This window comes from Oreochromis aureus, unplaced genomic scaffold (genome assembly GCF_013358895.1).
Source record: "Oreochromis aureus strain Israel breed Guangdong unplaced genomic scaffold, ZZ_aureus HiC_scaffold_381, whole genome shotgun sequence".
Taxonomy (NCBI): Eukaryota; Metazoa; Chordata; class Actinopteri; order Cichliformes; family Cichlidae; genus Oreochromis; species Oreochromis aureus.
In genome coordinates, this window is record NW_024108929.1 from 4,145 (window position 1) to 25,572 (window position 21,428).

At 40.3% G+C, this 21,428-nt stretch overlaps 1 protein-coding gene and 1 long non-coding RNA gene across 2 annotated transcripts; one reads left to right on the forward strand and one right to left on the reverse strand.

The window, feature by feature from the left end:
• The first annotated feature begins 1,244 nt into the window (after positions 1-1,244).
• On the forward strand, positions 1,245-3,207 carry LOC120437054 (transcription factor 7-like 1). The gene is made up of 7 exons (XM_039607775.1): positions 1,245-1,362; positions 1,691-1,749; positions 1,854-1,916; positions 2,120-2,276; positions 2,412-2,519; positions 2,639-2,672; positions 2,786-3,207. The coding sequence occupies exons 1-7, from the start codon at positions 1,297-1,299 to the stop codon at positions 3,205-3,207; spliced, it is 909 nt and encodes a 302-aa protein (XP_039463709.1). The 5' UTR covers positions 1,245-1,296.
• A 1,530-nt stretch (positions 3,208-4,737) lies between these two features.
• On the reverse strand, positions 4,738-6,360 carry LOC120437057. Its single transcript, XR_005610789.1, has 3 exons — positions 5,804-6,360; positions 5,650-5,713; positions 4,738-4,964 (listed from the first exon to the last, which is right to left on the reverse strand). It is a non-coding gene; the product is annotated as an uncharacterized LOC120437057 (long non-coding RNA).
• Positions 6,361-21,428: the final 15,068 nt, after the last annotated feature.

Below are 21,428 nucleotides of genomic sequence, written 5' to 3' on the forward strand. Positions count from 1 at the left end.
TTAGTTACTAAGGGAATAGGGACCCTGACCTGCACTGTGGGCTCAGTGGGGGCCCAAGAAAAAAGTTCTGCCCCGGGCTCCCTGAGGTGGTTGATCCAGCCATGATGATGACTGTTGATGAAGAGATGCTGGAAACAAACAGGAGTGCAGTGGAATGTTTATGTTACCTGGCAACACAATGGAGTTCAATGGTAACATTCTTATAGAACCTGACACATAACAACAGTCTTTAGGCAACATTTTCTTCACCTTTAAACGTCACTGAGTGAACACATACTCTTCAGAGCAGCGGAAGAAAATCTTGAAACTTCACTTTTAAACTGGATTTTATAACATAGAACTGAACCATCACTGAATATCATTGGTGAGTACTTACAGAGATATTTAAAGGTCATTTCAGTTGATTTCATGGAACATCTAAATAATACACTTAACTCTTTCAACCCCACAATTTGTCCTTCAATGTTGTGTGATGGAGTAGTGAACCAGGAAATTCACATCATGTAAAAACACAAGAATCAAGAAACAAGAAAGAAAAATTGCAGTGGCAAAATGTACTTTCAAATATATCTGAAATATTTGAATAAATCTTTAAGCTGTAACTTCCTTCACACAACACACTGTTGGTACAGATTAATCAAATTTTGGGATGCTTTAATCTCTAACAATTCATCATATTGTACTAGTTTATCACAGGAATTTCTGCATTTGAACAATTACAATATAAATGCAGTAAAGTCTTGAGCTAACAGAATTCATAGTTTGGGGTATTAATTACTTTTGATTTTTCATAGTTTTGAGTTTGGTTTCAATTAGTTTGCAAATGCAGCACTTTAAATGTTTTTTTAACTTCTTTGTAAAATAAATATCATATTTTCAAGTGTGACGTACCAGTTTTTTCACTGATAAGTTACACCTTGTTCCCTCATAGTACTTGTCCTTTGTTTAGTTCTGTATTATATAAGATGTCAGTCCCAGTCTAAGAGGATCAAACCTTCCTTTTGTGCCACAGGAGCCCAGACAGAATCGGTTCGACATTCTTCTGGATGAGTTCAGACCCAAACAGCACGAAAATGGACAACAGGGAAGATCTGGAACATAACGTGCCTTGCACTTTTGACAATGTAATGTTTGGGCAAACACCCAACCCTCCACCTCCTCCTCTTTTGCCCACTGGAACACCTGTCCTGCCTTGGCCAGCAGCAGAGACTGGGTGGTTTGTTAACAACACCTTCCCCGGGATCTTGTCTTCCTGCATCTCAGCAGCAAGGTCCACTCACAGTTGCTCCCACCATTATGAGGCCAGCTTACATGTACAGAGAGCCAGGGACAGATAACCAGGGACAGCTGAGACAACCAGAGGTAGTGGCAGGTGTCATTAGAGTTTCATTGATAAAAGTGCTTAAAACTTTTGCATGCTTCAGGCCAAATGAAGGAAAAACTGTTTTGTTTGAATGTAAAATCAGTCTGCTGTCACCTTTCTTGTATTTTACCCTCATATAACTTTGCTGACCAGTAAACTTCTTCACTGTTAGTGAATCATAATTCTTAAGAGTAACTCAGTCAATCTATGTATGAATGTGGTTTTAAGCACATCTCCTCTTTCTACTGATCAATTCTTCCACCTAGTGGATAGATGATAGTGTTGCAGCTTGTCTCATCACCTGTTGTGTGTTTTGTGTGTTTCAAGACTAATGTGCTCACAATTCCCGATAACGTGCTCCAGAACCTGCGTCCTGTTGGAGTACTGTACGTAAAACACACAAACACTTTCAGTGAACACAGCTGCTGAACATCTCTATATTCATAACTTCTTTCTGTTATCTCATATCTGTCTCCCTTCATTTGTGTAGGAACGGTGTACCGATGTATGATTATGCCACTCCTGCTCCTCCACCTAACACCTCCGCTCCAAAGTAAGTTTGCTCTGCTGCTTTTGTTCACTGATCTACAAGTTTCTGTCATTTCTTTGCAGATGTCTGCAGGAATTATTGTAATTATCCATTAATGGTGCCTGATTTCATTCGGTTTTACAGCTTGTCTCATGTTTTTGAACTGCTTTCCTCACAGTTGTACACAGTGGTAACATGTGCTCTTACTCTGTGTTTTATTCCTGTAGAAAAAGAAAGTGCCGAGCCCAGCAGGATGAAGATCGGCCATACGTCAAGAAGCCGCCAAATGCCTTCATGCTCTATCTCAAAGAGCAGAGGCCAAAGGTCACTGCTGAACTCAATATCCCTGGAAGTGCAGCCGTAAATGCAGTGGTGGGACAGAGGGTAAGTGTGTAACTCTGCATACATTTATGCATCTGTTAATGTTGTCTGCTCATGTTTTTGCATGTGTCCCAGCTGTCCTGTAGTTATGTGTAGTAGCAGTGCTCACAGTGTGTTCTTATGGTCTTCTGTCCACAGTGGAAGTCGCTTTCAAACGACCAGAAAGCCAGATATTTCGACCAGGCTGAAACAGAAAGACGGAATCATGCCAAAGAGCATCCAGCCTGGTCGACCAAAGAAAACTATGTATGTCCAAAGTGCCAACATGCAGTTCATACATGTGTGCATCACTGCACTGAATGATGAAACAGTCACTGCACAGAGTTTGTATCAGCTAATGAAAATTCTACTGTGTTTGTTTTCAGGGCAAAAAGAGGAAGAGAATCCGACTTAGAAACGGTGAAAGAAGATTTCTTGGTATCACAGCATTTTACATAAGAAATGTAATGAAAACGAGACAAAAATGTGTTGGAAAAAGAAGAAGACTTAATGTATTTTTGTTTGTGTTGCAGAATCTGCATGTGTACATGAAGAAGAAGAAGCTCAACAAGCCAACCACTTGCGTATGAGGCCAACTGAGTCACAGCCATCTTCTTCTTCTCATTCATTTCTGACAGAGCCACATGAGCTGCCACAGACAAAGCCAGATGATAGCAGCCTGCCTCGCCAGCAGCCAGTGTGTGTGCAACTGCCAAACACACAGGCATCACCCTATACACCTCTCTGTCAAGAAAATCAGGTCTCCCCTGCCTCTCACATGAATTTCCCTGAGGACACCTCATTGGACTCCCCTGTTGCACCCCTTCAGTTCCAGACACAGGAGGCCTTTGTCACAGACAGAGAGGAAGAACTGCTGTCAATGCTGGAAGCGCTTGACCCCCTCCCATCACTGCACAGTCTCAACAGCCCTCACCCACGCCTGCTTCTCCTGTAGATGCCTCTCAAACTGCATCAGTTCGACCCCAAGTTGATTTATTTCAAGACAGAGATGAGCCCATCTGTTTTGCTGAAATTCAAGAAGACATGTGGTCAGTGCTTGACTACCTCCCGTCTCTCAGCAGGCTAATGTGCTCTCCTCTCCTGATTCACACAACTACTCGACTCCTAAACGAAATCTCATCTGTCCTGCTGATTCCCCTCCATCCAGATTGGCGTCCTCCCCTGTTGCATTCACTGAATTGCAGTCAACACCCCCATCTTTTGCGAACTTATGAAAAATATGATTTCACTATAGACTATTGGGCTGATTCCAACTGAATTAAACTGTTACTCCTGTTATTTCAACATCTCTTTTTGTGTAAATAAAAAAAAAAAAAAAAAAAAAAAGATGCTTCTGTCATAAGTTACAGCAGGATGAAATAACCTTCATGTAGTTTATGTTTTTAACACTGCAAACCTTTTTAGTTCTTTTGTTTCCTTTCATGTTCAGCACACATCTGTCAGTGTCCACTAACTGTCAGGAAAAGCCAAATAAAAACACTGTGGGGCCTTTTGGGACACGTGCTCATTGGGTTTACTCATAGATATCAGAAATGATCTGTTCTGTATTCAAAAGATACACGAAGGATGTTTGTATTAAATGCAATATATTGACTGATCATATGCTGGTTTCTTTAGGGTTTTTTTCACCACTATGTTACACAAATCCAGTTTCTGACTGAAAAGGAAATCCTTTACCATTTTCTAATCAAATTCCCTGGTTTCCCATGTCAGAAATGTCATGGCTGAAAGGATCATCGCACATTGAGCTCAAACCTAAACTCTTGTGTAGTGCCACTTTCCATGTTGTACCATTTGTATTTGTGCAGATGTCTGAAAACCATTCATTTTAAAAAGTCCTGGTAACAAGAGACAGAGGTGACTTGATATATTACAGTTACTTTCCAATTTACAGAAATGATGTGACTTCTGACGTTTTCCTAGCAGGAAATGTGCTACTGTGGGACACTGAAATAATAAACAGCAAGGCACTTTTTGTTTTAATAATGTAACACAGTAAGGGGAATTGTTGAAAAGAATATATCAATGGGCCAATAGGTTCGACTATAGGAGCACAGGGATGTGTTTAAATGAGACACAGAGACAAGAATGTACCTCAAAAGAACCAGACGACTTTAGTGAAATAAACCATAAGTTTGACAAGCACAGGTTAAAGACACTTTACAATGGTATAAAGGAAACTTACAAAAATGAAAGAAAAGTAAAACACATAAACCACTAAAACAATGACTTGGCCAAGTGTTACTTTTGGTTTTCAATGTTGGGTTTCAATGCTCGGGTTTCAATGCTGGGTGCACCCTAGTAACCTGACTCCTTAACTTTTATAGAAACAGATTACACAACTCCAATGTACATTCAAATGAAAATCTCACACTTTTCACATGTGGAGAATGAATAATAAGCTGTTGTGTAGAACAAAGTCCCAAATAAAAATGTCCAAGGGTATAGTCCCAAAATTCCCAGGGTGTGAAAGAAAATAGGGGTGAGAGAATGTCAGTCAGTGGTCTCATGTATAACCAGCTGTGTGTGAAAGTGTCAGTGATACAGTCCTACCACACCGCAAGGTACAGCAGATCATCTAGTGGAAAAGAAGCGAATCTCAGTCTCTCTAAGTCCAGGTGGGAAGGCTCGCCATCTATTTCACCGGAGGAATCCACCTCAGGAACAATTCAGCATACAAAAAAACCTGACCTGTCAACAGACAGGGTCAGAAGAGCAATTCAAATATTAATTATGCTGTTCTAGCTATAATTCACAACTTAGAATTTTGTTGACATCATATTCGACATCAATTTGCAATTAAAATACTCAAATTTGCAAAAATAAAACATCTCTCTTACACAAACTATGCATTACTGCAATATATTGTCAATATTCTTATTTGTACATTGCAAAACACTTCTTAGAATAGAATAGAATAATCCTTTAATTGTCCCACAAGGGGAAATTTGGTTGTAACAGCAGCCAGAAAGACACATATACAAACAAACAGTACACAGGACACAGAACAGAAACATACACAATTTTTCTTACATATTTACATTAAGGACAATGGTTACTATAAACAGAGTACTGTACAGTTATTAAATTAAATATAAATAACTACAGATAAGAGGCAAACCAGGTTGTAGTGCTAATCGGTTGATTAACTTATTGCAGTTACAGCGCAGATGTAAACATCTATGATTGTTGGGAGCAGTTCTGATTGTACAGTCTGTATTCTTCAAATAGAATATGAAAACATTACAACTTATAACCAAACTAAGTAAAGGTATTGCATATGCAACAATTATTAATCAAACAATTCAGATAAATTTAGTTACTGAACAATAAAGTGCAAAACAGACTTAAACTGAGGCATCCAATATGTGCTCACCGATGTCAGTGCATCACGGCCGAAGACAATGGTATGGTGTCTCTCGGTCGGAACATGCAGGGCTCTAAATAACGTAACAGGGTATGGGTTTTTTCTTTAATGACAGTAATACGACGTGAAGAAAAATAAACATAAGTTGCGCTTCAAGTGTTACCTTACTTCTGGGAGCAGATTGAGATGAACTTTCAGGCAGTTGATAACAACTAGAGCTAATGAAGGCTAACAGTTTAGCTCCACGAGGTACTTTCTAAAGTCGCCAGAAAACTGCAGCATTCGCCTGTTTACTCACTCTGGCTACTTTTAACATGAAAGGCAGCTGATAACCAGTGAACTTATGTGCAGCACAGTTGGTAGCAACTTATATCTAATACTTTTTCTAGCTCAAAATTTCAGTTTCTCAGGGATCAAAGTTTTGCAGCGCAGCTCTCTTTTTCTCCTGCCAGCACGCGACTACACACACGTAGCAGTGAAAACAGAGCAGGTGGGTGGGACATACAGCGGCAGGCTGCTTTCCCATTGGCCAAAGCGTACTGGGACCTGTGCATTTCGATTGGTTGGGCAGGCTGTCTGAATTTGAATTGCTCTTCTGGCCCAGTCTGTTGACAGGTCAGGGGGTTTTTTTGTATGCTGAATTGTTCCTGAGGTGGATTCCTCCGGTGAAATAGATGGCGAGCCTTCCCACCTGGACTTAGAGAAACTGAGATTCGCTTCTTTTCCACTTAATAATAATAATAATAATAATAATAATAATAATAATAATACATTTTATTTGAAAGCGCCTTTCAAAACACTCAAGGTCGCTGTACACAGTAGAGTAAAAAGCAACATAAAAGCAAAGAGTTTACACAATCATAAAACATAAACAAATTTAAAATAGCAAAGTGTAGAGGTTATGTGGGATAAGCTATTTTGAACAAGTGGGTTTTGAGTTGGGACTTAAAGAGAGAGAAGGTAGAGATATTTCTTAAATCAGGAGGTAGGGAATTCCAGAGTCGTGGAGCAGAGCAGCTGAAAGCCCTGCTCCCCATGGTGACAAGACGGGGGGAGGGGACGGAGAGTGAAAGGGAAGAAGAAGATCTGAAACAACGAGATGGGGCGGTGGTGTTAACCAGATCAGAGAGATATGGAGGAGAGAGATGATGAATAGCTTTAAATGCATACAAGAGTATTTTGAAATTGATACGATACTTGACCGGGAGCCAATGAAGCTGCTGCAGAACAGGAGTGATGTGATGGACAGAAGGGGTCCTGGTGATGATACGGGCAGCAGAATTCTGGATGCGTTGAAGCTTATGGATGGATTTTTGAGTAAGACCAAAAAGAAGTGAATTACAATAATCAATCCGGGAAGTAACAAGGCTGTGGACAAGAATGGCAGTGGCATGTGGGGTGAGAAAAGGACGGAGACGATTAATGTTGCGCAATTGAAAATATGCAGACCGAGTGACCTTATTAAGGTTTAATTTGTTTAATTTGAAATGGGTTTTAGTATGATTTTATGACGATTGGGGTTTTTTGATAATTTAAATATGGTAAAATTCTTTAAATTCTTTAAAGAGAGGATTAAAATGAACTGAATTAGGTTTAGAAGATGAATTGCTGGTGTTAATAAGAAGTGGTGCACCAAACTTAAAGGGAAACTGTGGGAATAAAGGATATGCTTTGGGGAAGATTAGTGAAGATTTTACTAGTAGAAAATGTGTGATTTTTTCTTTTGACTTTTAGGATAAGTTGTTATAATGTAGGCTTTAGAAACAGATAGTAAATAGATTTATTTCTAGGGTAGAGGAGAGCTTTTATGAGAATGTTAAAGGTGCCGCTGCCCCAAAAGGAATAGATCATACACAGGAATGATTTCATACACATTGCATTTTGTGCTTATTAAAGAAATGTTGCTCAAGTCCATAACTGAAGGTCAGAAGCTTTGTTCGGGGCGAGGTCCGAGCAATTTATTGTACAAGATGACAGAGCATTGAAGGCTGCGCACGCTTACAGACATATAGAGTTCATCAACACACCTGATAGTATTGATTCCAGGCAAAAGGCCTGAAATCCATTTAGCATTTAACTGAATAGGAGTTTCGCTGGTAACTAAATTGGGTGACATGTAAAATATTGAGATAACACATGCAGCTCCAAATGAGTCTTATTATATAAAATGCAGCTACAGAATAACGAACGCTTGTCGAAGTGACCGAGGTTTCTTTTTTGCTTTAAACCAGGTCCAAAGGGGGGAAAGCTTATGTATTTTGGTTAAGACTGATAAAATATAATGACTGATAAAATATAATTAGAATGTACCATTACATTAAGAGCAGCAAAATGAAATAAAATGATATATTAAAACAGGTTATAACACAGGAAATGTGAGTTCTAAAATACAGTTAGAGTTCAGCTTTTAGCTATGATGAAATTTATTTAGGAGCTATTGATCATATGTTTATACTTAGTTGATTAAAATGGTTGTTTTTTCTTTGATCCTTGTGTAGAATAAGTGGTTATGATGATTTTTCTTGTGAAAGGTGATTTTAGGCCAGAGCTGTGACAGTACAGGATGTTGAATAGAGTGAACAACAGGAAACATATGACAGCAGTGCTGTAAGACTGTTAAAATGCTGTAGATTGAGATGAGTGATGTCTAAGATTATATAGGAACAAAAATCAGAAAGTCAGAATATAATTAGGTTTATGCTTTTGATTAAAGACTCCCAAACATAATAGGTTGAGCCAAGTTTGAATAAAGAGAACAATTGATGGACATAAGTGAGGGAAGAGCATAGTAGGGAGAAGGTTCTTTTATCCCTCACAGTTAAGGTGAATCTAGTCTTAGGCTAGGATCTACTCTGTGAATTATTAGTTTCGGTCATGCTTTTATTTGTTTTGGTGACCTCTGGATAACATCCAGAGGTCAAGAGAGGAATTGTTGGGAACAAGTATTATTTTTGTCATTTTGTTATTTCCATTTATTATTTTATTTTTGTTAATTCTATTTTTATTATTTTGTTATTTCTGTTATTACTGTCATTACTGTTGCATCATAATCATGTAATATATATGGTTATAGCCTTTATTACAGGTCCAGTAAAAAAAACCACTTTAAACTGTTGAGTTGAATCTATAACCCGAAGTGCTTTGGAATGTATAATTTTAATGTTTATGCAGACTGCAGGGTGAAAGAGTAACTCTGTGCTAAAAGAAGACAGGAAGTTATATGTCTTTGAAGTTACATGCTTTTGCAGGAAGTGAAACCAAAACCAGAGTTTTGATGATGCTATTATCATCTTTTATGCATTTATACGTCTGATTAAGCTTTGATTAAGTTTTAAGTAGTTGTAGTAGATTGAAATATTTGTTTTATACATTTTACATAGAAGTTAAGATCATCACAACACAGGATGGCCTTAGCCTGGTTGCCTAAGTGAGGTCAACTAAGGTGCAGAGAGCAGATGCACACTCTGTGCACGCGCAGAGACATACACACACACTGTTAGGGTGTAGGTGAGAGTTGACTGATGAAGCAGTAGATGCACGATCGCGAGAGCTGAGCTGGCTTACGAAACCACCGGGAGAAGATGGAAGCCAGTGTACTTTTAATTGTGCCTTAGGTTGTCGAATAGAACATTTGTGGTTTTGAAGCTGATGTATGTGATGACGCAATGAGGGGGCGTCACTAAATATACTCTGATGCATATAAAACTGTATTTTGATGTTAGGAGGATGAGATTGTGGGGCTGTCTGCTTACGGAGTCCGCTCATTCTCCCACGCGTGTCATTTCATTAAAATCATCGTCTTTACCCTTTGGACCAGTGTGGTTACTTGCATTCCTCCTGTGTTTCCTTCCCTATATTTTTGAACCTTAACACAAGTCACCTGTTTTCTGAGAGGTCGCTGCGCACTGCAGGGAGAGTGGCTTTTTTGGAGGGCATGGCGATGCAGAGCTAACAGTGATACAGCAAAGAAAAATCAGAATCAAGAAACCCTGAGCTGACTCTAATGGCAGCAGACGTGACATTAAGAGCCTCACAGATCAAAAAAGTATGGGGTTTAAACTGCTTCTAGACCTGCACACGTCTGTTTCCAGGGCAGGATATCCATTCCAGTACAGCAGAAGGAGCGGTCAGTGTGGGCCTCGGTGCTGTACAGGACCTCCTGGAGCTGTTTGTCTCCTGGCTTCTGGGCTTTCACTCGTATCTGAAGGATAAAATAGGAAAATCAAGTTGCTCTCACTGTCACCTGATTTCCACAGACTGGCATCTGACCACATCCCTGCAGTTGGATCTCACAGCCGTACCTCTAGGATGGTGATCTCTTTCTCCTCCAGCTTTCCTGCTTTGTTCTTCACCTGGGTCTTCTTGGTGTCAACCCAAACCACCCTCTCCTTCACCTCTGACCTGAATATATACACATGATTGCTTCTTAAAAAACAAACAAAAACAAACAAAAACAAAAAAAACGTCCCCACACGGAGTGAGACTCAGTCTTGGATGCCCAGATCAGCCAGTGTGGTGTCCAAGAAAGGGAAGGGTTGGTTTGCCAAGTTGGGCTGTACCTCGATGGGCAGTGTCACCGACATGGGGATATCCTGCTCCAGTCTGACGCGCAATATCTTGTTGTGGGACCCCGGGAGCTTCCTGTCTGCAGACCGCCTCTCCGTCGGCCTGCTCCACAGTCGCCGCCTCCTCCAGAGAGAATTTTGTGTCGTCTGCTACCAGTTTGACTTGCTGATCTTTATCTCAGGAGGCAGTGGGTTTTTACCCTCTCCCCCTTTGGTCCTGTGCGTTATCGTTTAAAACTTGCTATCTGCACCTTTTGGCTCCAGCACGTCTTTATTGTTAGAGTTGTTGCTTGCTGTGCTCTTCTGGGGGTGCTGATGATTCATTGTTCTGCTTCTTCTGATGGTAAACGCCTCTGGAAAGCCTGAATATGTGAGCGCGTCTGATTCATACAGAGTTCTGCTCTGCCCCCCGGGCTGATATATGCAGCCAGTGTGAATGTGTGTTATGTGTCACTTACATGTTAGGTTAATTAGTCTGTCACAAGGGTGATGCACAGATGGTGGTGTTTTTAGGGCCAGGTGTGAAAGTGGAAGAAAGACAATTTGTAGGTTTCTTTTGAAATGTTAAAAGAATGTTGGAAATTTGATCAGAATACAGTAAAAATAAAAGAAACACATATTTTTCTCAGATCATTGTGTTAAATTGTCATAATCCCCGTTCTCTTTAAGACTATCAGCTCTACTCTAAACAACCCTGAAGCCTCTGCTGACACATGTAATCAGTTCCTTTCTTTCTTTGTAAACAAGGTCGAGTCTATCAGGTCAGCAATAGTACTTCCTACATGTGACCCATCAGTGTTTATTCCATGACTGTAAACATGTTTCCATTTGTCACTTCAGTCTTTACTCTGAAATACAGGAAATGACATCATGGCTCAAAATCTTTATTTAACATTTTTTTTTAACTTTATTTAAGAACTTTATTTAACAAAATACAAAACGTGATAACAGGAAACTGATTTTTCATCCAACCACTGAAAAAAAAAGGTAACCACTGAACACAAACACTACAGAAGAACAGTTTATAAAGATTAAAATTGAACTACATGAACAGTTTGATTCATAGCCTCATTAGATCTTTAAGGAGAGCCGATCTGAACTCTGTGGAGCCTGATCTCCAGGGTTTTAAGTTCGATTCTGAAACCAGAAGAAAATGTTTCTCTCTCTTCAGATTCGCTGTCATCCTGTGATGGGAACGATTTCAGCCCTGCGTGATCACGCTGATGTTTGCACAGAGCAGATAATGAAGTGAATGTTTTAACACATTGGTAACAGTGAAACAGTTTATTAGTAACGTGGGATCGTTTGTGTGCGGAGTATGAACTGAGATTACTGAAGCTCTTGTCACACTGCTCACAGCTGTAGTTTCCTTCCATGTGTGTACGTTCATGCTTGTTACGACTACCTGACTGTGAGAAGCTTTTGTCACAGTGTCTGCACTTGTATGGTTTCTCTCCTGTGTGGACTCGTTTGTGTGTTTTAAGGTCACCTGCAGTGGTGAAGGATGACCCACACTGATCACAGAGGTGCTTTTTGACCCCACTGTGAAAGAGTTCATGTCGTTTTAATTCACCTGATGTGGGGAAGCTTCGCCCACATTCTTTGCAGTATTTCAGTTTGTCTCCAGTGTGTTTACGTTGATGTATTTTTAGGCTGTCTTGCTGACTCAAAGTTTTTCCACAGATGTCACAATGAAAGTCTTTCCCACCACCACAGCGATGACAGGGTTGAGAAGTGGATCCATCTGTGTCGCTCTGCTTCTAAACAAGGACACAAAGACAGGGTAAGTCAGTCCTTCAACACTTTTATCCTGAACATCGCCTGAAATAAAGAGCATCTCTGCAGACGTCCAATTACATTTTACTGTTTCGATTAACACACTCAGTTTACTGGGCTACAATAAGTACAATACTACCACCGTAATACTACAGTAATACTTATTTAATATTACAGTAACATCTGACTTACACTTAAATGAAATGAAAATCTGAATAATGGCTCAGAGCTACTCTTCGGAGCAGTAGAAGTGCTAACATGCTAACACAATTTAATGAGCAGACTTGTTCCAAACAGTCAGACTGAACTTACAAGATAAAAGTTCTGATTGTTTCTGCTGAGGCTAATATATTGTTAAGTAATGCAGCTGCTTTACTTAGGCTACTAGCAGGTTGCTGAGTAGACATCTGTGTAGTGGTTAGAAATGTACCACTTTTTCCTTCACTTTCCTGGTCAGGACACAACTTTTTGTTCATCTTAAATGCCTTCCTGTTCTACTGAAATGCCTTGGTTTCAGTGGAGTGTGTTAGAGTGTTTCAGTAGTGTGTGTGAAAGATAAAATTTAAGTAGTGTGTTTGAGAGCGTTTCAGTAATAATGTCCCTTACGGCACGTCATAGAAAGTTGTGTCCTACGCAGGGAAAATCTCTATGGTGTTCCCCAAGGGGCCATTTGGATATCTTCTCCAGGACCTGTCGAAAGGAGCTAGATGGATTAAAAATGACCCCAAGCCTCAGGACAAGTCTGCACCCGTGAGGGAGGACATTGTATGTCACAATACTCTGACTGTCATCTATCAGAGATGAGGGGATGCCTCCGACATGAAGGAAGTGCAGGGAGAGTACATCCTGCAGTTTGGAAAATATAAAGGAAAATCTTTCCGGTGGCTTCTGGAGAATGATGTCGGGTACACCATATACCTGATCAAAGATCTCCAGAAGGAGGAGGCTGCAGGGACCTCTGTGGAAGAAGGGCATAGCAAGGAGAGCTTGCATTCATTTGTACAGTATATAAAAACTCTTCTGGACTACAAGGCCAGCAGAGTGAGTGTTGCTGCTGAAGCCTCTGAGGATGACCGGCTGGTTGGCTTTGGCTCACAAGCCAAGAGCACCTGGAAGGAGATTTGGGTTGGCAGAGGTGATGGCTATGCAGACTTTATCATGAAGAAGAGCTGCAGTCGAGGAACATGGATGCATAAGCTGCAGCAGTACCTGCAGAAGAAGCAGCAGTCTGCGTCTGCTTCCACAAACGCTCCAACTAAACAACCCCTTGGTAATCTTATCTTGTTCTTGTTTTTGTGTGTTCTGGCCACGTTCTGGCGATGTTCCTCCAATAGTATAGTTGTATGCTGGCATTATGCTAACTGTCCTAAGGACTATGAATTGATACCTACCATCATGAATTGATACCAAGCACAAAGGGTTAGTATGTGTTTTGGTTCTCTATGAATGTATTAAAAACAAATTAATTAGCAGTAGTTACTAACACCTGAATGCATGTTCTTCACTGACTTATACCGCTCCTCCTGCTTCAATGAGAAGAAGTTAAAATTGATTTGGTTTGCCATCTCTCTTGCATATAAATATTTTTGTTTTGCAATAAGAAACAGGAGAAGTAAGAGTACGAGTGTGTGAGTTCCTACTAACAGCAACACTCACATACATTGTAAATTATGAAGTGGCTGACAAGTTTTTCTGTTGTAGTTCCATCTGTGGTGCTGTCCATACCACCGTACAGTGTGTGAATGGGTGGATGACTGGATGTGTAAAGTGCTTTGGGGTCCTTAGGGACTAGTAAAGCGCTATACAAATACAGGCCATTTACCGTCCAGTACAACTGCTGAACCTCAGGCATCAGCAGCTGATGGTAAAAAACAACTATAATGCTTTTCATATAATTAAATGTTCTGTTTATTGTGTCTAGAGTAAAAAAAAAGTTTCTATTACTCTTTTCTATTACTATACCTGTAGGTGCAGCCTCAGGTGTGAAGATGAAGTCACCTGTGCCCCTCCCACAGGAGCTGGCATTTCTACCAAAGGAGACCACAGGTCAGTCAAACAGAAAGGCCTGAGTCAAATCCTGGTCCCTCTCTACTTTCATTTACAGTTGATGTTCAGTTAGACATCTGCATAATGCATAGATCATTAATGATAGCATATTAATTACAATCACTTTACATTTTGTCTTCTTTTCATCTTGCTCAGAATTTGCACAAATGAATTACAAAATGACTGTGTTCATTTTCCTAGGACCCAGTTCAGATGCTGCTTGCACATCTGTGCGCAAAGTGCTTATTTTTGACGACAGCAGTGGAGATGGTGAGTGTATACAGCATGCATACAGCATGCATACAGTATGTCTTTTTTCCTATGTATACCAACAGTAACAATGTAAGAGTAACACTGCTTTGTCAAATATTTATGTTTAAATCCTAGCTCCTTCAGCTCAGTTCCAGTGCCTGATTATGAGCACGACCTCAGCAGCTGGAATTGTTCTCCACATCAGAAGCTGTGGATGAAGACTGAGCTTCAGGATCTTGGACTGTGGCCTGGGTCTCGACCAGAGCGTCACCCAGGGAACGCAATTTCACTCTGGTGTCTCCCTCCACAACCTGAGCTCATAGATACAGTGGCTGACCTACCATCGCCAAATTTCTTCCAGCTCCCCCCCTTCTTTATTTGGAAACCTGAGAGTGCTATCATGGTCAGGTTAAGAAACAATTATATCTTGCCATGTCTCCATGGTGGCTTTCTTCCACAAGTGGTTTCTGCTGGTGTGGGCAGGCCATGAGTAATTGTTGGCACCAGTGGTCAGTATTACATCCTCTCCTCACAACTCTGCTGCGGGGCTTGTCGCAGGAACTGGTTTGCTGACAATCCACGGTGGCTGAAGAAACTGCCCAAAAGGTTTACCAACCTTCTCCCTGCTTTTCTGACGTACTAAAAGGCCATCTGCAAGTGTGTTATGGATGGCCTCAGGTGGACAGGTAAATCTCCAGCAGACATGGCAAACCAAATAAATGAACTCATGCACCTCAAGAACGAGCGAGCTCCCCTGGCATACCTCCATGCCATAGAATCAGTCTGGGATTCTGAGGCAGGAGCACATGGACAGAGGACCATTGGGCAATGCCTGAGTAAAGAAAATAAACCACAGGAGTTCAGGTCTTATGAAGACCCACATGCCTGGTGTGGCGTCTTTGTCCAGCCATTACCTGACAGACTGCCTGCTCGATGAATTGTCATTCAAACTGCTAATCTGTCATGACTTACTGAGTTGTTCTTTTTATAAGATCAATTTGATGTGCAAACATAATATTGTATATACTTACATATATTTGTATTTCTTACATTTGAGCTGCCGCTCAGATGACATCCTGAGCAGCACAGGGGCACCGCAGGGGACGGTCCTATCACCCTTCCTCTTCAACCTCTACACATCTGATTTCAGGTACAAGTCTCAGTCATGTCATCTGCAGAAATTCTCGGATGACTCTGCCATCGTGGGCTGTATCAGGGATGGACAGGAGGAGGAGGAGTACAGGAGTGTGGTGGACAGCTTTGTGTGGTGTGAGCTAAATCACCTACAACTTAACATCACAAAGACAAAAGAACTGATTATGGACTTTAGGAAGCAGGCTCCTCCTCCTAACCCTGTCACCATCAGAGGGGCTGATGTGGAGATCGTTGAGGACTACCGGTACCTGGGGGTACATTTGGACTGTAAACTGGACTGGACCAAGAACACCAATGCTATCTTCAAAAAAGGGCAGAGTCGGCTTTTCCTACTGAGGCGACTCAGGTCCTTCAATGTTGGTAGGAAAATGCTGACCATGTTCTATCACTCGGTGTTGGAGAACGTCGTGTTCTTTGCAGCTGTGTGCTGGGGAAGTGGGAAGAGGACAGCTGATGCCAACAGGCTGAACAAACTGATTAAAAAGGCTGGATCACCTGCACCAGGGCAAACCTCTGCCTGCCCCACTCCTGTTATACAGGTGAAAACAGAGCAACAGGACCGCTGAGTCTTTGACTTTATTTATTTTCTGCTGTGTTTTACTTGCATCTATTTGAAAGAGTGAGTGTAAACACAAAAAATATTTTATTTTATATGCTGGAACTGTCAGGGTCCTGGGTCTCCTGACCCAGCATTTTTAGTTCTTTGTGATTTTTATATTCTGTCGAGTTCTCATGTGATTTATTCTCTGGTTTCTAGTTTTGATCCCTTGCCCCTCATGTTTCTCTGTGCCCCCTCTGTTCTGTGTAAAGTCCGTGTTTCTTGGCCTGTGTCTTCGCATGTTTTGAGTTTCCTGTGTTTCCAGTGTTTCCAGTTTTAATGCCGAGATCGAAAAACTCCACACAGAGGAAACATTTGCATATCAATAGTGTTCATCTCCTGAATTCAGTTCCTCTCCTTCTTTTGCATGCCACTGGGATTCTTTGTTTTCTTTGGTGCGGTACCAACTGCATACTCAAATACCATGAACCAGCTTTTGAGTATGCACAAAGAAATAAACATACAAAGGCTGCTAATGCCTTTAAATGATCTGCCAGCTCTTTCTCCGTATGTTTATCAAAGACTTGATTAGCAAGTCCAGTTCTTTTATATCCGTTTATAGGCTTATTTCTTTTCTGTCTATCTATTTCTTCTTTATGTATCACTTTAATGTCATTCTGAATATGTCCATCTTCCTTGCAACCATGTCATCTAAAGGAGTGAAAGCCCTGCCTGTCCTCTCTATTATAGCTTTGTTGCTATATTTTTGGTCTGAAATTAAAAATGTCACAGTGAAAATGTCATAGTGTAGGCAGGCAGGAATGAACAGAAAACTACCAAAACGGGGAAAGCAAATAAACTAACAGGCAGGCAAATGGGCAAACAGAACACACAGAGTAGAATGAGGGACGACGCAACAACGAGCAGGGGACGACGCAGACACACTAGAGAATTTTGTTATTCCCGTCAGCTTTTGCCTTGAGCATCCAGCTGGCGCCAGGCGGGGCTGCATGAGATGAAGATGATAGTTGTTTTGGTTAGTGCGAACAAACTGCATCCAGTTTTACAGTTGGTCTAATGTCCGTCACTGGTCACCAGGTCTCTCAATTCCCATTGCAGAGCCATGAGCTTCTCCAAGATCTTATGCATATTGCGTTAAATAAACACAGTCTCAGTACGAAATTGACAACTTCTTCTTGACGAGAAGCCTGGGTTTGGGAGAGCCCGATTGTCCTGCTGAGACGTTTGCTGCCGGATACTCAATGGTGGGTTGCGTCGCGTGTCTGGCGACACTCTCGATGGAGGACATTGAACGACATCTACAAATTCGGAGCCACGATAAAAGAGTTCTGGCTGATTGGAGCTGGCTCGGACCTGGCTTATCGAAGAACAAGAAGCGGCTACAGCTGTTCAAAATCCCACACGGCTGGCCGACATGATAGACGATGGGTCTATCATCGGCTTCTCATCGAGAAGAAGTTATCAATTTCGTTAAGGGACCAGTTGGTCAAATCCATAATTCTTCTTTAAATTTTTAGAGAACAAGTCTGGGAGACTCTCTGAGGGTTAGAGATAGGCGAGACTATACAAAAGACATGAGAAGCCAAGCAGGAAAGACAAGGGAGAGGGAGAAGGAGAAAATGCGACCGCCTCCGTCAAGAGCCAAGAAAGACTGAAAATTGTTGACTCTTCAAGAATGTGGGGTGACAGACCAATTTCTTCTATGATTCCCTAGAAACAAGGGGTGGCACAACTTACCCATTGGCACTTTCCCCTTGTGGAGGAATTTTTCAATCATTCCTGAGATTCCACAGATTTAAAGATGTCATGTTCCAATTTTGTGTTATTGTAAATACTAATAACAGCTTGAGGTGATTTAATTTATGTGTCAGGTTCAGGTCAGGTTCAAGGTGACCTTTATTGACCTTTATTGTTAGCGCCAAATGTTAAAGCTGACAATGAAGTAAATTTTCAAGAAACCATGTCAAGTAATATATAAGGGGGCATTGAGAGAGCTGTGCAAATCAGTTTTTATTTTTTCAATATGATGCTGTTCAACATCACAATGATGCCAATAAGTTTTGCAAAAACACACCTCATGATCTTAAAATCTCAAGTTTCTACAGCTTATAGAAGTCACAGATTTCAGCCAATCCTGCTCCAATCCTGTGGGTAAAGATGATAAAAGACACCATTTTAATATATAACGCTTCACGGTCATAGGCCAAAGGTCAGATGTTGGTTTTATACTGTAAAGCAGGCTAATGTCAGCATAAAGTAATAAAAGCATGCTGATGTTAGCATGTTGTAATAAAAACACCATAAAACATCTTTTACATAAGTTTTAGTATAGCCCTGGGGTGGACTTGCTAACAACTTTGTTTCTTCTGTACATCACACATGTTGGCCAAGCTAGTTAGCAAGAGGAAACTACTGTGTTATAATGATAAATCACTGAAATTTGTTTATTTGCTAATGCTAGCTGTAGTTCCACACAAATCGCAGATTGTAACTGATCTCAGATCTGTGAAAACAGAGCAAGGGCAGCTTGACTTTACTGTGAGAGACCAGTCCACCATGTGAATGCCCAAACCACCAGGAAAAGCTGCTGGCCTCTGCATTCACAAGATTGCAGTAATGTAAAGGATGGACACAGAAAGAACAGAAATTCAGTTAGTTATGTTGCTCAACACCACTAGCCACAAACGTCAGTATATACACTGCTAACTTCCACTTTCCTGGAACCAAACCATCTTCTCTTTATTAACTTTCTCTGGAAAATCAAAACTGTTTGTCTTTACTTCTTTGCCCAGAGACAGAGACAAAACATGATCTAACCCTTTAAGAATTAAACATGGTGTTATTTAAATCACGAGTGAGTAAGATGACATTTACATTTACAAATAAAATATTACAGCTTTGAGAGTTTTTACCCATCAAATGAATGAAAAATGGCTCCAAGACTCAAGCCTGGAAGGAGAACAAACTTCTAAAATTATCTCAAACACACAGTATTCACAGTTTTTTTTAATGTAATATAACTGCTGAACATGTTTGTGGCGCTTTGACTGTAATTGGGTGAGCTAAATACAAGATTGCTATCTGTTAAAACCAGGCTATAATAGGCAGCAAACTGTCAGATAAAAAGAGTCATAGTCAGGCTTACTAATTATGATTTAGTGACAAAGAGATTGTTGTGTTTCTGTGCATGACTAAATCCATTTAAATTTTTTAAACACTGAAATTTATCAAAATTAAAATAAAACAAGTTATCTTTTTAATCAGAGGAAAGTAAGGCAACCTTATTTCCAATTTAGGAGGCTGTGTAAAATCGAAATAAGCATAATGCCGTCAATCTAGTCATGCCAATACTATAGTTTTTGAAATGCATGAGTTGCATTACTATAGTTTCTCCAGTGAGCAGTGGCTGTAATCAAAACCAGAAACCCTCCAAAGACAAGCGCACATGAGCCACTGATTAGCTGCCTGATTCATAATGTAGAGTCTGCACATGTGAACATAGATACAAGGAAACAGTGGAAGACAAAGACAAACAGCAAGATGAGACAGATGGAGGAAATGAAAGGGAACGCAGAGGGAACTAAGCACTCCATAAATCATCAGTAAGGGAAACCAGCAAAAAATCTAGACTCAGCATTTTAAAGAATAAAATCGACAAAAAAATTCACAGAGCCAAACTGAGTATAAGAAAAATAAGACATCTAAACTTGAAAACACTCAAGGAACTAAACTAAGGTAACACATCTTAACTATAGTAACGCAGAGGTTAACTAAGAAACAGATACATAAAAACCCAGTCCAAATGCTGGACTATAATACAAAACTCAAAACACAGCTTGAGCAAATAGAGAGGACACATGGGAGGTATAATAAACAAAACATAAAAAGCACTACAGGTTAAAGACATTTCAGAGGTTGGAATAAAATTTGAATATAAACAGGAACCAAAAGCACATGAAGCACAAATTATAAAACAAAAAAAACAACAAAAAAACCAAAACAAAAACAAAACAGGATCCATAATTCCACAAAACTCCAAACCTTGGTTCTAAGAGCCAGAGCCACAACAACCTCAGCTAGTTATGCTGAGTTTCCTCCCCATATCCAGGTTGCTCACTCCATCTCTTAGTCCCCAGGTACACTTTGGAGAAACTTGTATTTTCAACTTGTATTTGCGACCAAGCAACTACAGCTGGGGATTTGAACCTTGGCTGATTGATAAATTAAAAGCTTCATCTTTAACATAACATAAGCATTATTCTGGGCTGTGCACTGATCTGCCTGTCTATTACACACTCCATAGCCATAGCCTCAGTCTTGGAGACTGAGAAACCATAAGCAGACTAACACTGATTGAAAACACATTTGAATTTATTCCAAAGACACAGATGCAGATATTTAATTTATTGTGCAATGACATGTTGGCCCTTACAATGGCCCTAGTAAACTAGTATCCTAGAAATGGCACAAGTCAGTAAAGTGAAAGATAGTCCCTCAGTAGTTCAACCTGTCCTTATAGGTTTAGTTTTTATTCTTTCAGCTGCAGAATCTATGCTGCTTAAAGCTTAAAGAGTACTGCTTAATGATCATATTATAGATTGATAGACTTGTAGTAAAACTGTTTACACTGGATCACAGCAAATTAAGATGTATTTAATTTTATAAGTTATTAGACATATTTACTAAGTGGGGCAAATTATTGGGATGCCTGAATTGTAGGGTTATCTACTAACAATGTGCTATAGTTGATTGACAAAGATGTAGCCAAGTCACTTCAGTCAAAACCAGCACTGTTTGACTTTTCATTTTTTAAGTCAACAAAAAGTCAAACTGTACATATGTTTTCACCAGGGGGAATAGCAATAATAATGGCTTATTTATTTACAGTTTGCTATATTTATGTACTTTTTTAGTTTAGCCAATACATAGTTTAGCCAGTATATTTTGTCACAGCTGATCAGCCAGTGTGTTTGTGGAGTGGACCCAGATGCAGACACAGGAGGGAAAAACTGAAGGTTAACAAAAGACGAGCCATTTATTAGGCTGAATACCACAACAGAAAAACAAGGCAGAAAAACAGTTTTAAACACAGGGGATTAAGTTCATTCAAGGAAATTGTGATGATTCTGGAAATGGCCTCATACAGGGAATTCCAACTTGTGGATGTTGGTACCATTAGTTTCCTTCACCTCCACCTGTTCAGAGGCTAATGTTGATCGACTTGTTCTAGTCCAAAGAGCAGAACATTTTGCAATGCTACTCCTATATACAGCCTTGGTGTCTGCACAGGAATTTAGACGTTTATCAACATCGAAATCTGAAATCAAGTTAATTGTGTGTGATGCACATCTGTAGTGTGGAGGGAGGCTAAACTGTGCATCACCAGATGCGGTTGAAAAAGCTTCTATGACATCAGTAAAGGTCAGTTCCTCGTC

Excerpts from the sequence above, each read along its gene's own strand:
- LOC120437054 (XM_039607775.1), top strand. The coding sequence starts at position 1,297 with ATGAGGCCAGCTTACATGTACAGAGAGCCAGGGACAGATAACCAGGGA. Across the intron at positions 1,363-1,690 it reads GACAGCTGAGACAACCAGAG|ACTAATGTGCTCACAATTCC; the intron begins GTAGTGGCAGGT and ends GTGTGTTTCAAG. Across the intron at positions 2,277-2,411 it reads ATGCAGTGGTGGGACAGAGG|TGGAAGTCGCTTTCAAACGA; the intron begins GTAAGTGTGTAA and ends TTCTGTCCACAG.